The sequence below is a fragment of the Rhinopithecus bieti genome, unplaced genomic scaffold, assembly GCF_001698545.2.
Source record: "Rhinopithecus bieti isolate Rb0 unplaced genomic scaffold, ASM169854v2 scaffold_2872, whole genome shotgun sequence".
Taxonomy (NCBI): Eukaryota; Metazoa; Chordata; class Mammalia; order Primates; family Cercopithecidae; genus Rhinopithecus; species Rhinopithecus bieti.
In genome coordinates this window covers 17,743-34,980 of record NW_016803832.1, presented here as the reverse complement: position 1 = coordinate 34,980, position 17,238 = coordinate 17,743, and the positions used below count along the sequence as shown (strand labels likewise).

General features: G+C 38.3%; 1 protein-coding gene across 1 annotated transcript; it reads right to left on the bottom strand.

Annotated features, from left to right (window-relative positions):
- Positions 1 to 1,713: 1,713 nt before the first annotated feature.
- On the bottom strand, positions 1,714 to 12,740 carry LECT2 (leukocyte cell derived chemotaxin 2). The gene is made up of 4 exons (XM_017854888.1): positions 12,488 to 12,740; positions 10,586 to 10,682; positions 8,939 to 9,084; positions 1,714 to 5,239 (listed from the first exon to the last, which is right to left on the bottom strand). The coding sequence occupies exons 1-4, from the start codon at positions 12,531 to 12,533 to the stop codon at positions 5,073 to 5,075; spliced, it is 456 nt and encodes a 151-aa protein (XP_017710377.1). The 5' UTR covers positions 12,534 to 12,740; the 3' UTR covers positions 1,714 to 5,072.
- Between the last annotated feature and the right edge of the window lie 4,498 nt (positions 12,741 to 17,238).

The following is a 17,238-nucleotide window of genomic DNA, read 5'->3' as shown; positions in this document are numbered from 1 at the left end:
GATACGCATTCTGATTGTTAGTTGGTAGACTATTTGAATAAAGCAGTAAATGCTGCAGGATGTGTTTGGGAGGGAGTCAGCATTCGCTGCCTCCTGCTATGGATCTGGAACTGTGCCAGATCCTCTGCATAAGTGATCTTAGAATTTAATTAGCAACACAGTTAGAACTCTTTAGTGGCTGCTTATTGTCTTAAGGGTGAAGATCTAGCCTTAAAATAACACACAAGGCCCTGCAAGGTCTGGTCCCTCCCTGCTGCTTTTGCCTCATTTCCCATCAAGCTGCCCCTTGCCCTTTGGTTCCCATTTCCTCTCAGTTCCTCAGAACTGCCCTGCACCCTCTAGTCACAAGGAATTGACTCGTACCTCTCTCTGCCTGGCTTACTCTCTGTGCTCCTCAGATCTTTCCTCTAGCTGTATGTCCTTGATCATAGAAGCCTTCCTGGACACCCGGCCCATTCCCCGCTCATAGGTCAGATCCACGTTGTGCACTCTGTGCTGTGCACTCAGCACCCTGGCTTTACTGTGCAGCACTTATCCCTGTTATAATTCATCACTTACTGGTCTGATTATTACGAGTTTGTTCCATTACACTGTAAACTCCATCAGTGCAATATCATTGCTGGTTTTTGCTCTGTAGAATCGGCCATGCTAGAGGTTTTATCCCCAGAATCGGCCGTGCTAGTGGTTAGCACATAGTAAGCACTCAGTAAATTTTACTTAAGTACTTTGGTTTTCAAGCTTGTTCCATTCAGTTCGCCTCACAGTATCTTAAATTTCTAAGAAATCAATTAAAGTAAAAAGAGACAAATATGTTCATCACTTTCCAGTTTGGGATATTAGGAAAACGTTATGTTTTTTTTGTTTTGTTTTGTTTTTTACCTATTAAGCAATTAGAATACATTGTGATGTGTAAATGGAGGTTTTAAAAAATAGCACTTTTATATCCCTGTATTTAGAGACTATGTTTGTGTGTACATTCTCACCACTGTTCCATGTTATTTCTCACTGTAACGTCTGTAAGGCTTCTCATATCTACCTATATGTTTCTCCCTCTCAGAACAGTATTGCTACATTAGTAAGTACTCCATAAATGCTAGTGGAGCTGATTTTACTGGTTAAAAATTAAAACCAATTTCTTCAGGACTGGGGTGGTATTACAATTACAGATAGTATAATTTATACCTTAAGATTTCAGGAGGATACAGAAGCATCATATAATAGGGGACTTAAAACTGGATTAGGGGCCGGGTGCGGTGGCTGACGCCTATAATCCCAGCACTTTGGGAGGCCAAGGCGGGTGGATCACAAGGTCAGGAGTTTGACACCAGCCTGGCCAATATGGTGAAACCCTGTCTCTACTAAAAATACAGAAATTAGCCTGGCGTGGTGGCAGTCACCTGTAGTTCCAGCTACTCGGGAGGCTGAGGCAGGAGAATCACTTGAACCCGGGAGGCAGAGGTTGCAGTGAGCCGAGATCGCACCACTGTACTTCCAGCCTGGGCGACAGAGCGAGACTCCATCTCAAAACAAAACAAAACAAAACAAAACAAAACAAAACAAAAAACCTGATTAGGATAACAGGACAAACAAATAGCTTGATAGAGATGGAGTTGGGGATCAGAGCAGTGGTGGACATTCTGAAGGGATAAACCTCTGGTCTCACCTGGGATCACTCTACCATGATATGTTCTAGGAGGGGTTGGGAGTATACATGCCTGAATGGTCAGGTGATAGAATGCCAGTGGAGTTTGCACTGAGGATAATGGAGCAAAACAGGAACTAGAGAAGGGAGGTTGGGGGTGATTTTTTCCCCATTGTCAACTAGTATGAAGAGATGATGAGTACCATTGGCCTCTTCTACATAGAATGAGAAGTTGCTGCTCTAAATCATGCTTTTTAGTGGCCCAGTAGTTGAACCTAGTGAACTAAGCATATAATGAATCTTAGAGCAAAACGCAGAGTAAATCTAATTTCATGAACTCATGTAAATTACCTTGATTGGCCTGACTTACTGGGTAAGTAAATGGAAGAGTAAAACATTTCTACAACAGCCAAAAACAAGACAAGAACTTACAGAGTATTTTTAATGTTTTGTCTAATGAAAATGTCTTTACTTTGGAAGTCTGTGAAAAGTACTGTTTATTTAAAAGTAGTGGATTCTAGATAAAGGAATTTGACATTAGATGGATTTCAAACTTTAGTCTTTGGAGAATATTTTAGTTCTGTAAGCAAACTTTTTCATGTTAAAAAACATTTACATTTGTTAGGTGATTCTGGAGAAGTTTGGATAATTTTGTGGGCAAAATTTGGTAAACAGAGAGAGTGGGGAAAGGTCTTACTGTTTGTGCTGAAGAAACACAAAAATAGGATGCTCATATTTTTTGTTTTTCCTTCCTTGTGATCCTTGCTGGCCTCATTTGTATTGTACCGAATATGGGAGAGGTGAGGCAGGAGACAAGCCAGTTTTTCATGGGTGTTTATTATTATGAATAACATGTCACAGAGGCAATAGGCATGTGATTACTGTCATATACCACTGAGTGTGATAAATGTCAAATGCATGCAAGGATTCTTCCCTTTGTAGCCTGGCCTCTTAAATTGGCCACTTATCTCTTTCTTTTTCTTCTATTAAATTTATTTCTTGAAGATAAAACATTTTCAAAGTAAATATTGATTTTTTCACATTATTCATGTGTAGCTATCAAACCTGACAGAATATTTAATATCACAATTTTTGAAGTGTATATTATCATCATGGTTACTAATGAAAAGTAAGTTTCTCTGTGCTATTACCCCTCTGTCATTCAAACTTTTATAATATTTTTATACTTAAGTCAAATGTTTTGACATCCAAACCTAAAAGACAAGCGGGAAAAAAACACGCATTTGTTGTTGCACTAGAGGGCGCCGTATTCCAGTTCTTCCTGAGAAAGAAGTCCTTTGGTCCAAAAGTTTGCATTTCCATTGAGCAGATGCTGAGGGGAAGGCAATGTCCCTGCTCTACCTTGAGAAATTTCACCATTCCAGGTCATGAGTCTGGTTTTTAAAACAATATCCATATCCACCTGTGTTTTGCCTCCTAAATAATCAGAAGGATGATTATTTAGAAAACTAAGCATAGATTTTGTTGTTCAAATATTTCAGAGCTTCTTTTAAAATTGCCTTTAAGAGCTGATGTGGTATTTCCTTTTTGTGTGTCCTCAATGGAGTACAGCATTTATTTTTTGAAAGCCAAATTTCTGGAAACAACCTAAAGTTATTTGGTACCAAGGAGATGCATATTCAAATCAGATAGTGCTAGATATGGTTTGCCATTGAAAGTAATGGCAAAACCCGTGATTACTTTTGCACCAACCTAATAGATCTAAGAAGGTGCTAATTGTATGACATAGATTCTCAACTACCTGAGAGTCATCATGATAACTCTTTCTTCCTGGCCACCCACTGCAAGTCTTGTTGCTTCTGTGACATGTTATTCATAATAATAAATGCCCATGAAATCACCTCCCAACTGCAAAACTACAGCACTGGTAGTAACTTAAATCTTTCTGTGTGATCCTCCCTATCTAGTTATGAGTTAACTAGAGTTCCTTATTTTCTTGCTTCCCTTTTATATGATTTTGTTATATAAAAGGAAATTGTATTTTAATTTTAACTTTTAATTTTATAAAAAGAATATCGTGTGTTATGTGATCTTCTGGACTTTTGTAAACTTAAAATTATATTGTCATGATTCATTCAGGTCATTATGTTTAGCTGAAGTTCATTTATTGTGACTGCTGTCAACTATTACATTCTATAACTTTGAGATTATTTATTGATTTCACTGTTGATGGTCATTTGGGTCATTGGAGGTTTTGCTGTGAAAAATAGTGATACCATGAACATTCTCGTACATGTGTCCAGATACACAAATGCAGCCATTTCTCTAACAATAAACTTCAGTTAATTATGTTTTCCTCTAAAAATCTACACATAAGAATGTAATCATTCGCTGGCATTTTCTGCATTCCAAACAAATTTAAGCAGAAATTCATGAAGAAATTTTCCAGAATGATTAGTTCAACGTATTCATTTTCTTACCTACTGGCTAAACTCTTAAGGAGCCAGAATTATTTCTGGTGCTTTGGACATTTGTATGGCCTTGTTTCCTCTTAGTACCTGTTGTCAATGTAACTAACACAGAAAAACATAGCTATAATACAATGATGTGTAGAAATAAGTAGCTGTAATATGCATATGGCTAGATGAAATTGACAGGCCCAGTTCCATGAGACACTTCAGATAAAGGTAGGCCTCATTCTCATTCTGGTCCTTCCTGTAGTGCAGCCTCACTGAAATCTGGAGTATGTTTTCCTGGACTGCCATCATTCATAATCATGTGGGCGAGTGTGGATGGAAATACCAGCAAATCCTTTATTATGCAGGAAAGCAGCTCTCTCTACAACCAATATGATAAACCTAAGGATACTGCTGAGAGTCTACTACCTAAACTCAACGTATTCATTGAATATGTATTGCATGTATACTAAATCTAGCATTGTAAACCACTCACTGTTCTTGTACCATAGAAGCACTTTCAGGCTTTTTCTTACTTTCAAGCAGAAAGGTTGCTAGTTTTAGAGGTGTCAGAAATGCAGCCTGGCCCAGCTTAAGTTCCCTTGTTTATTTATCTTAGATCTTCAGGACTGAGAAATCTAAAAAACAAAACCACTCAGATTCCTTGGGTGACGGAAAGATCAAAGAGCCTGAAGAAACCAGTCCACTCGAACATCAGAGTGACCATAAGTTAAAATCAAAATGTTTTCTTTCTCGCACTTATCATGTTTCTATTTAAACTCAAATTTCCTTTTTTAATTAAAAAAATTTTGTGGGTACACAGGTGTGTACATTTATGAGGTACATGAGATGTTTTGATACAAGCACGCAATGTATAATAAGTCCTGGAAAATGGAGTATCTATCCCTTCATGCATTTTTCCTTTGTGAACCCAAATTTCTCGAAGAGCGGGGTATGCATCCAGGTTTTTAAGATGACTTTTTATTTTGAAGATCTGACCATTGGCCTTCCATTTATAGGTATGCAGTAGGGTCACTCAAGTCACAGTTTTCAATGTGCACGTGCGACTGTATGCCAGGATAAACTTTCTGCAAGGGCAATAGAGTTCCAAGTTTTTCTCCCTTCTTAATAGGACCTTTATACTTAATTGGCTTAATGTAGAACATTTTGACACAAAAACCTAAAAGAAAATAAGTACAATTATTTATCTGGGCTTCAGTAACCTTGAATCTGAAATTTAAAAACCAACAAATGGACAAAAAATAAAAAATCAAAAATAAAGTTGAATGAACTCCGGAGAAGAATAGATGAAAATGACAGAATGATATTAGAAAGGAAGACTAAATTACAAGATGCCAAAGGAAGAATAGATTCAAATGAAATGCTAATAAAGGCATTGAAGAATAATAGCAGGAAAATACTAGCTAGTTAGAAAAGGTGAACCCTGAACAAAGTCAGCTCCAAGACATATTCTGATAAAATTAATTGGACTTTAAAGGAAAATGGAAATAACTGGAACAAAAATAAAACCTTGCTAAATATCAAAAGAACTAAAAAGGCAAAGACCCAAGTAGAGAAATAGAGTGCAATACAATAATTATAAAATAAAATGATGGTGTTGGGTACAAATATAGGAGTCATATCTGTAAATGTGAATGGCTTTATCTTGTCTATTAAAAAATGTCCCATTGGGTTGAAAAGCAAACCCCAATTTAATGCGGTATGGAATAAAACACAGCGATTGAAAAGGCTGAAAGTGAAGAGCTGGACAAAGATTTGCCAAGCAAATGGACAAAGATTTGCCAAGCAATAAGAAAGCAAGGGCTATCGTCCTGTTACCAGAGTGGAAATCAGGCCAAAAGGCATTGAAACAAGACAAAGGAAGATAATGTAAGAGAGTAAATGCCACAAGTCACAGTGAAGATACAACAGTTACATCTATCCATGCACTAAATAACAGGTCATCTGTATAAAGCAGAGACCACAGAGACGCCAGGAGACATAGATAGAAACCCACCAATAATAGACTTTAATACACTACTGGCACTGCAAACTGGTCAAGTGAGCATAAAAATAAGGCTGTAAAATTATGCTGTCCAATAGGGTAGCCACTAGCCACATGTGGTTATTCATTACTTGAAAGGTAGTTAATCTGAATTGAGATGTGCTTTAATGGTAAAGTACACAGTGGATTTTGAAGACTTAGCATTTAAAAATGTTAAATATCTCAGTACTTTTTGTATTATATATTGATATACTTTGAAAATATTGAGTTAAATAAAATATTAAAATACCATGTTTTTTTACTTCAATATGGCTACTAGAAACTACTCGCTCTGTCGCCCAAGCTGGAGTGCAGTGGCGCGATCTCGGCTCACTGCAGGCTCCGCCTCCCAGGTTCACGCCATTCTCCTGCCTCAGCCTCCCGAGTGTCTGAGGGACTGCAGGCGCCTGCCACCACACCCAGCTTATTTTTTGTATTTTTTAGTAGAGACGGGGTTTCACCGTGTTAGCCAGGATGGTCTTGATCTCCTGACCTCGTGATCCACCCACCTCAGCCTCCCAAAGTGCTGGGATTATAGGCATGAGCCACCGCGCCCGGCCGAAAATTTAAAATTATATACATGACTTCTGTTATATTTCTGTTGGGTAGTTCTGCTGTTGAAGAGCTAAAACTCCCATCAGGTAGGTTTTATGAATAAATATTAAACAAAAGATGTGCAAGATCTCTACACTGAAAACGACAACAACCATTAATATAACAGTGTAGGAAAACCTAAGTAAGTGGAAGACATAATATGTTCATTGATTGGAGGACTCACTACTTTAAAAATATCAGTTCTCAATTTGATCTGTATATTTACTGTAGATTCAGTCAGAGCCCTGGCAGGATTTTTGGTGGAAATTAGCAAACAGATTCTGTTTGGAAATGCAGATAACCAAGAATTGCCAAGGCAGTCTGAAAGAAGAAGAAAGTCAACTCCAATTATGCATTCTGGAACTGGGGAAATAGCCTCTTGGTAGTTTGGAGGATGCACTGGGCTCACTGTAAGATGGATTGAAAAGCTCTGTAGCACTGTAAGATAGCTAGTGAAAAGCTACATTGACCACCTGACTATAAGCCCCTACTTTATAGTCTGACTGGTGAATCACAGTGGCCTTTTAGATCTCCAGGAATTAGTGTCAGTTTTGAGCAAGTGTCTAATAATCTCTGAAGAGCCTAATTATTTCTTCCCCAATGTGCTGTCATCCTGCTAAACCATTGCAGGTCCCTTTGGGGATGGCTAGAAGTAAGGTTTACAGTGTAAATTTTTGGCTGCATGGCAGGACCCTTATGCAAAAGGACTGAGCCTCCCTTTCTTTCAAGAGGCTCTGGGACTGAACCAATTCAAGCCTGGGAATTTATTGGGAATTGGAACCCATTATTGTGATGACTGAAGTCAGCATTTTGTTCATCAGACCTGGAGCATTTCCATTCACACAAGTCCAATAAGGCTTTAGTTGGCTGCTCATCTATTCAGTTCTAGGGTCACCGTGATTACTAGCCAATGTCACAAATCTCTGCGGTTTAGACGAATCTGATTACTACTGCTCTCACTGACCTTGGCATTAACTGTTAAGCACCACTTCAGATAACCCAGTTCAACGGCAGAAGTTTCCCTTGCGACATTGGGCCTAAAGAGGACAACCACTATGTAGCTCCTCAAGGATGTGGGTTCCCTCACAAGATGCCTCTCACAGCCTTGGTGAGGAGAGTCTCCTCTGGACTCACTCCCAATAGGAATGCATATATATGTTCATTAAAAGGTATAAGAAAGTTCGTAGCCGCAATTTTATAATCGCCTAAAACTGGAAACTACCCAAAAGTCCGTCTGAGGAAGAATGGATAAATGGATGAAAATATATACATATAATGGAATATCATGCATCAGAAAAAAATGTGGATACAAAAACATTAATCACATAATCATGAAGTGGAATGAAAGAAGACCCACAAAAAAGAGTGAATGCTGTTTAATTCTATACCATTTTTAGAAACAGGAAGAACTAATACATGGTGTTAGAACTTGGGATAGTGATTATCTTGCTGGGAATAATGACTAAATGGTAGCACAAGGGATCTCTAGGATGTGGGTGATGTTCTTTTTCTTGATCTGAGTGCTGATTACACAGGTATATTCGCTTTTGAAATTCACGGAGCTACACATGGATGTGTTGTGCACTTTTATGTGTATATTTTATACGTTGGTGGAGTAACCAAACAACAAAGCCAATACCTGGAGTACCAGGAGACCTAGCTTTACCTAAAACTTAGAAGCTTTCAAAAATATTTCACATTCAACTCTTGGAGAAATGCCAGCATTTATGATTTGTGGGATTTGAGTAAATACAAGTATCTATCCATTATGGTTAGCATTGCTGAAAGTGGCTTCATTTATAGATTGTTAAGCAAAACCACATGGGTCACAGGAAGGAATGCCTCCAATCAGCTGTGGGGTTTCATGGAGTGTGTGCGTGAAGCAGAAGTTTTCAGAGAAAATGGTGAAACATCCTTGAAAGTGCCTCAGCTGGGAGAGGATCAGAAAAAAAATATCTATCAGGTACTATGCTTATTACCTGCGTGGCAAAATAATCTGTACACCAAATGTCTGTGACATGTGGTTTACCTATATAACAAATGTGAACATGTACCCCTGAACCTTAAATAAAAGTTTTTTAAAAAACGCATCAGCTAATTTGGGTACACTCTATATTCTTTCTGTTCTAGGTTTTATCATTTTGAAAGAAGTACAAAATCTCTATGTATGGAACCTGCATTAAATAAATAAGCATCAACATCTCCAGTAGACACCCCAGGTATAGACTCCACCTCTCTTACCTCTTCCAGATATTCGAACACCATTATTGATAGCATTTTTGTTTTGATAAGGTTTCTCCTGGCCCTCAATCATTCCGGTGAATGGTGCATACACAGTAGATCCAGCAGAGCACAAGATGTCCACACCCTGGTGAGGCCTCTGACTTCTAGGATGTAAATAAGAATGAACAAACTGAGGAGCTGCCCTGGGGAGCTTTACTGCCCGGGAACATGGTATTAGCCCACTGTTTCCAGACGAGGTACCGAAGCTTGAAACTGCCAGAACATGTTGGGATGTCCCAGGATGCCTCACTCTATTTAGACCAATTTTAACCTCCCTCCCTGCAGGTGCTAATAACCATGTTATAAAGATGAAAGCATTTAAAATGGTACTTGGTACATAGTAAGCTTTAAACAAGTATTAACTACTATTATTTTATGTCATTTGGGAGGAATGAGGCAATCCATGTAAGTGCATTTTCTAGATACCTAGATCTTGACATCTTCAAGCCCACTTTGAAAACAGCTGGCTTTTTATGGGAACCTATCATAAAAGTATCATATGTTACCCTCTTCTTATTTTTCTTGCAGTGATCTAGAAAAGTGATTGTAAATGCCACTTACTATATATGGTATTTTAATACAGCGTGTGAAACCTCCTGAGTTTATTAAAGTGCATGGGGCCCAAACCAAACTATTCCAGATCGTGAGGTGCCTTGAGTTCGTCTTAGCAACCCCTCAGCTCTTGCTTCCTGCTGCTGTCACTATGCCTGCTCTCACCAGCCTTCTAATAGGCTTCTAATAGGCTGTCGTCTGAACAATCAGATTTACCAGGATTGCTACAGTTATGTACAAAGCAACACTGAGCAGGCTCAAGACAAAAGCCAAGAAGTTACTGTATCAATCAAGTGCATAAACTTTACAGTATGAGCTGAGTTTAAATTTAGGCAATTCAGGGGACATTTCCCGTATTTCCCTTCTTAGTCCTGTTTCAGTATTTGAGGTTGCTTTGTAAGTTGTATCTGTATATGTGAGAGTTTCCCTCTAGTTAGGATGGAGATCAGTGAAATGACTGGACACATGGCTATTTCACTAGCAAGTGGCACCCCAAGTTGATGCTGGGTATAACTGAAAATTCACGAGTGTGACCCTCATTGTCTGGAAGAGATAGTGGTGCTCTCTTGCCTGCTTAGAGTCAGCCTCTAATATTCAACCTCCAGAACCTGGGCCAGTAACAGCGTGGTTTGGTGGGAAGAGGAACCAAAAGCCTGAATTCAGGTCCAGCCTTCACCATCTCCAACTGTGCTTGACAGGTCCCTTAACCCTTTGGCACCTCAGTTCAAGTTTCTCTTCTATAAAATGGGATAGTGGTGTTTGATATCCCTTTGGAAAAACTAAGTGAGGTAAGTCAATATGTGAAGACATTCAGAAAGAAAACTGTTTGCTCCCTGCTCTTTTCCTTCTTCCACATTCTGATCCCAATTCACAGCTCATAATTGAAGCAGAGTTATTGGAAGCTGCTCCAAAGACAGTGATGTAACTGGTTACATCTCTAGTTTTTCATGCTGTCAGAAATGTGAGCCCTTGAGGCAACCAACGTTGGGCAAGGACACTGAGAAAAGAGGTTAGGGACCAAAGGGTTGGATGGTTGTTTGTGCAACTTCCTACCTTTGAGCAGAGTACTGTCCACAGCCATGGCGGTCACATGTCCGGATCTCGTTGGAAGACTTGCCAGCACATATATTAGCCCACGGCCCTGCCAGTGCTAAAAAGGAGAAACATGAGAGCAGAGCTCCTGGCCTCAGACATTCCCTATCTCCATTTGCCTTATCAGTCACACAGTGGATCCTGACAATTCTGTTTTCACTGTAGGTTTCCCCAAACTTTATGTATTTGTGGGAAGGTCGTCTTTCCAGAATTTTATATCCTGATTCAGATGTAAAATTGGCTTTTTCCCGGGCCACAGAATTCTGCCTTGTTATGTTAGAGCATTAGTGAATACAACTTTTTTTTTTTTGAATCGGAGTCTCACTCTGTTGCCAGGCTGGAGTGCGGTGGCATGATCTCAGCTGACTTCAACCTCCGCCTCCTGGGTTCAAGTGATTCTCCTGCCCCAGCCTCCTGAGTAGCTGGGACTACAGGTGCACACCACCACACCCAGCTAATTTTTGTATTTTTAGTAGAGACGAAGTTTCACTATGTTGGCCAGGATAGTCTCGATCTCTTGACCTCGTGATCTGCCCACCTCAGCCTCCCAAAGTGCTGGGATTACAGTCATGAGCCACCGTACCCAGCTGAATGTGTTTCTTTATAAGCATTGGCCTCCATCATTATACTTTGCTTCAGATCCATTAGTAAATGGTATATGTTGTGCTTTTCTATTTTTCTTTGCTCATTATCTGCCATGGGGATCATTATTTTTAGATTAAGCAAAAATAATAAAAGAGCATGGCTCAGAAAATAATTTTAGAAATTGTAATTTTGAAATGGTTAGTTCTACTAATCAATTCCAAGCAAATGTTTGAATTAAAGGAAAAAGGAACTCTGAACTAGCCAAGTTTGTTTAACACTAGATATCTCATACTTGCAAACATGGAAGGGAAGAGGGAGATTGTTAGAAATAATCTGAAACGTTAAACCAATTTAGCCTGGATTGAGATTAGGAGAGAAGGTGGGAAAAGGAGTAGAACCAATTATATGAAAAATTATGAAACATGGAGGAAGGGCTGCTTTCTCAGCAGACTTGGTGAAAACTTTGTTTTAGGCACAATTCATCTCTTTAGTATAGTACTTGATAAATGTTCAATTGAATTAAACGTCCTGGATTTCCGGTGTTAACATTCACAGAGAGATACAGTAAGCACACTCAACCTTGCACTTTGAAACAAACAAGCAAAAGCAAGAGTCTGGTAATTTGACTATTGATTTTATTTAAAGACATTTTACTCTTCATTAATACCTATGCTGTGAAGAGAAGCTCCAGAATATGGCCATTAAGTCTCTTCTTTAAAATAGTTTTAAAAGGTGGGTTTCAAAAGTTTTATGCCTTGGAGCCAAGCTCCAAATCAACACCTTGATCAAGATATAATCCCATCAGTTTGGCAACTAATATTTATCCTTGGGAATTGAGGCAAATATCAGACAGTGTAGTAATTTATGCACCTTTTCTCCTTCTGTGAGTATTAAGGGAGCATTCCCTTTGTCTTAATCCACACCAGTCTCTGTATTAGTATCTGTATCAGAATTCGATTTGATCAAAATCAGAATCAAATTCTTATATCAACTTTTTATTATCTAGTTTTGTTCTAGTTAAGTCCCAGACCAAGACTGAAAGGCTTTGTCATGTCTTCTCAACCCACTATTGTTTCCCTCATTAAAGAACCGGAACATTCCATTTAAATTATTTAGAGCATCATCAGGACCATGTATCATTCCTGTTTCATTTTTTAATAGCCAAATACATAAGTCCTTGTTGTGATCATGCTATTAATGACTTTTAATCTTTTAATCTTCCCCTGAAATAAGTTTTTAAAAATTAACCAACATTCTAAAATTGCACTTTCAACTTACCGGTAGAAATCAGACCAGCCAAAAGGAGGACTTTGGTGGAAAACATCTGGGTTTACTTCCTTTATGTTTCTTTCTCCTATTAGAGTTGCCCCCACAGTCTCTTTGAAGAATATTCAAGTTTGAATGAATACTTCCTAGCTATTTAGCCTTAGAATCATGCATCTTTCATTTCTTTAGTGTGAGACACAGAAAGTATAAGAGAATGGAGCAAGTCAAGTTCTAATATTCCATGGATAGCTATTTGATTTGCAGGTAGGGCCTATGTAAAAGCCTTTGATCTGAAGAAGCAGCCAATTATATTGGAAACATTGACTAAATATTAACAGAAAATGATAAGGCTAGGTGCATATCGACAGTCTTCTCGGCCGTGGCTTGTAGGAGAATGTTTGTGTGAATGATGGAATATTTAGTGCTGTCTGCTGGTAGATCTTTCTTTTATTTCCTTTAGAGCACGTATTTCAGAAGAAAATTGATCATTAATAATGTATAGCCCTTCATAACATATTCCTTAATATATCCCTTAAGTGTTTTTGAATTATCAGTTTAATTATATTTTATCTGTGTAATATTTGCAAATAACTTCAATATTTTAATAAAATTGCCTGCACTTACCTTAAATATGTGATTTTTAAATGTTTTCTTGTTTGTGATATGATAAGTTAACACCATTAAAAGCATCCATTAATAAAGGAAAAAAGATTAAGTATAATATAGTCATTGATATGGTTTGGATCTGTGTCCCCACCCAAATCTGATGTTCGATTGTAATTCCCAGTGTTGGAGGTGGGGCCTGGAGAGAGGTGATTGAATTATGGGGCTAGAGTTCTCATGAATGGATTAACATCATGCTCTTGGTGCTGTTGTCATGATAGTGAGTGAGTGAGTTATGGTGAGATCTGGTAGTTTAAAAGTGTGTAGCACCTCCCCTGCTCTCACTTCCTCCTGCTTTAGCCATGTAAGACGTGCCTGCTTCCCCTTTGCCTTCTGCCATGATTTTCAGTTTCCTGAGACCTCCCAAGAAGCTACCATGCTTTCTGTACAGCCTGCAGAACTGTGAACCAATTAAACCTCTTTTCTTTATATATCACCCAATCTCAGGTATTTCTTTATAGCAATGCAAGAACAGACTAATACAGTCATGCAATGGAGTAAAATACAACAATTTAAATGAAAACAATCTATATGTATTAACACAGCTAGATCTTTAGATATATGGTTGAATTAAAAGCTATTTTAGAATTATATATAGAGAGTATACTATTTATGATATTTAAAATCTGAAAACAAAGAAGAATATTAATCTTTGTGAATGCTGTATATATAATAAAAATATGCACAGACTACCTTTAAGATAGTAATTACTTCTGGATAGTGAGAGAAATAAAACTGTGGAAGGATATACAGAGTACATAAACTCTAAAATATTTTATTTCTAAAAAAAATCAGAAGCAAATATGTAAAAATATTAATTTGTTAATTATTGGAGACAGACACATGGATGTTACGTTACCCTGAACTTTTCTGGGGACTTAAATTTTCAGTGTGTTTCAAATATATGTTCACAACTCCTTTTTAGCTTACTATTAGATGAGCACCTGGAATTTTCTAAGGAAGCTTCCCCATTTAAATTTAGTGTCAGTAGCTGTGGGAGATTGGGATTGTGGCCCCCGTTCTTCACCCTCTCTGCGTCCACACCTTTGCCATGTCTCATGGGGGTAAAGGGAACTTCCCTCATCCTTGATTTTGGGTTTAACTGTGTGTCTTTGACAACTAAGATGAGGCAGAAGTGGCAGTGGGTCAGGAAAGCCTGGGTCCTCTGGGGCCTTAGTCTTTGCAAACTCCTTCTGTGTTTTTGCATTGCCGTGAGGCAGGTGATCCTGCTGCCCTGGGAAGGGAATGGACTCCACGCAGAGCATGGTTGCCCCCGCAAAACCCAGCCTAGTACACCCTATAAATCTGTGGGCTTAACTGGCTGTCATTGGAAGCCACTGAGTTTTCGTGTGGTATGTTACACAACAATAACTAAACGATGCCAATGAGATTATGCATCTAATTGTTTTTGCTTTACACACAGCCTTTCAAGGAGACATCTAATGTATACAACATAGAATGCCAACACATTGAATACATCAAGGATCTGAGTCAATGTACTAAAAGAATAGATAAGTGAAACAAAACAGATGATTCAGAAATAGACACAAATATATACAGCATATAGTACACAATAGAAGTCATACTTTAAATGATTAGAGAAAACATAAGTCGTTCTATGAGCAGTATTGAGACAACATCTGGCAAGAAATAAAAGTGCAGTCTAGGTGTGGTGGCTCATGCCTGTAATCTTAGCACTTTGTGAGGCCAATGCAGGAGGATCACTTGAGGCCAGGAGTTTGAGACAAGCCTGGGCAACATAGCAAAACCCCATCTCTGCAAACAATTTTTAAAAATTAGCCAGGCATGGTGCGTATGTTCATAGTCCTGGCTACTCAGGAGACTGAGGCAGAAGGAATATTTGAACCCAGGAGTTTGAAGTTACAGTGATCATGCCACTGCACTCCACCCTGGGTGAGATAGTGAGACCCTGTCTCAAAATAAATAAATAAATAAATAAAGTTCAATCCATATCAAAGTGAACCAAACATTTGTATGGAAAAGGGGAGAAAGAGGGAAGAGAAGGAAAGAAAGAAAAGAAATGAACTGAAACCGTAGAAATACTAGGATAAATTATGAATGCTTTTTAATGGTATGGATTAGACTTTTCAAAGAACGTTAAAAAACCCAGAAGCGATGAAGGAAATATTTGGTAAATGTGTTAAAACAGTTAAAAAAAAAAAAAAAAAAAAACCTTCTACAAAGCAAGCAGTATCCTGATCAGAGTCAAAAGACAATAATCTGAAAAAATATCTATAACCCATATGATATGACAGATAAGGAACTCATCTCCCTAATATACAAAGAATTCTTAAAAAAATAAAAGGCGTAAACAAATGGATAGAAAAATGGGCAAAGGCCGGGAATGGTGGCTTACGCCTGTAATCCCAACACTTTGGGAGGCCGAGGCAGGTGGATCGCGAGGTCAGGAACTTGAGACCAGCCTTGCCTACATGGCGAAACCCCATCTCTACTAAAAATGCAAAAATTAGCTGGACTTGGTGACAGACGCCTGTAATCCCAGCTTCTCGGGAGGTTGAGGCAGGAGAATCGCCTGAACCCAGGAGGCGGAGTTTGCAGTGAGCTGAGATTGTGTTGCACTGCAGCCTGGGTGACAAGAGCAAGACTCCGTCTCAAGAGAAAAGTGGGCAAAAGATAGCAAAGACTTTCATAAAAGAAAAAATACAGATTACCAATATATATTTGAAAATATGATCCACTTCACTTAAAATTAACAATTGTAAACCAGAATGAGGTGTAGTTTTTTACCCATCAAATTGACAGAGTATGTAGAAACATTTATTGAAAAGTGTAAGTTGGTTTAACCTCTTTAGAGGACAATTTTGCGATACCCCTCACATTTTTAAATGCACAAAACCTTTGCTCCAGCAATGCTATTGTTTTCCTACCTGTGGCTTGCTTTCCTCCCGTTTTCCCTGCCTTCTGTATTAACTGTTTCCAATGCATATTCCCCTCTGAAGCCAGTGCCATCCTCAAAACTGCGGAAGAGATGGTAGGAGACTGTTTTGAAACCCATAATGGGATAGGACCTGAGCAATGTCATCAGTGCTGAAAAGCTGATGAGAAACTTTGTAATGGATGGATCAGGCTGACGATACCTAGTCAATCTTATTGTTATGAAGAGAGAGAAAGAGTATATCAGACATTTTATACCTCCTGTTGGAAATGCACAACACAACCTATAAAGTATTCTTGTCAAAAAATCAGGCTCAAGTCTTATAAGGCCATTAGCTCTAACTTCCAGTTTACAGGAACTATGCAGCACAGGGATGCATGTTAAATGTACCACAGGAATGCAGGCAGCCAAATGCAGGCTGTAAGAAGTTCTACCAGATAAAGAACCTGGTTTCTTCAACAAACAAATTCTGAGGGAAGGAAAAAAGACGGAGGGGCAGTCTGTGGATTACAAGAGATTTACAAGATTTATCAACAAATGCCGTGTATGGACTTTACTTGGAGTCTGAATCAAATGAGGAAATGATAGAGAGAAACATAGAATAGGGACAATTTTAACACTACTTGATGATATTAGAAATTATTCTGTGTAATTTTAAGCATAATCATTAGGTGTTTGTAAACAGTTCCTATCTTTTAGAAATACATACTGAAACATTTGTGGGTATGAACTCATAGGATGTTTCAGATTTGCTTCAAAGTAATCCAGGAGTTTGGAGAGTAGGTAGCATATAGATTAAACACAATTGGCTATGAACGGCTAATTACTGAAGTACATGAGTAATGAGTACTAAAGTAATGAGTACATAGATGTTTACTATACTATCCTCTCCAGTTTTTTTATATTTGAAGATTTTCCCATAGTAACAAGTTAAAGACATTTGTTGGACAACTAATTTGTTGGCAATAACTTTTGAACATATAAAAGTTCCCACACAGCAAGGAAAAATTGATTTTTCTGTAACCGTGGTAATATTTAGCCACCCATATTTTAAACCCTTTAATTAATCAATGGCAACCCACATTTGGTAAACATGCTCTTCAAAACAACCAATCGATAACAGCCCCTCACTTCTGACTTTCAGCCAATTAGGAACGGACTCACTCTGGTAAGTGATTCCCAA

Excerpts from the sequence above, each read along its gene's own strand:
- LECT2 (XM_017854888.1), bottom strand. The coding sequence starts at position 12,533 with ATGTTTTCCACCAAAGTCCTCCTTTTGGCTGGTCTGATTTCTACCG. Across the intron at positions 9,085-10,585 it reads GGACAGTACTCTGCTCAAAG|AAGTCAGAGGCCTCACCAGG; the intron begins GTAGGAAGTTGC and ends TTTACATCCTAG. Across the intron at positions 5,240-8,938 it reads TGTTCGAATATCTGGAAGAG|GTTTTTGTGTCAAAATGTTC; the intron begins GTAAGAGAGGTG and ends ATTTTCTTTTAG.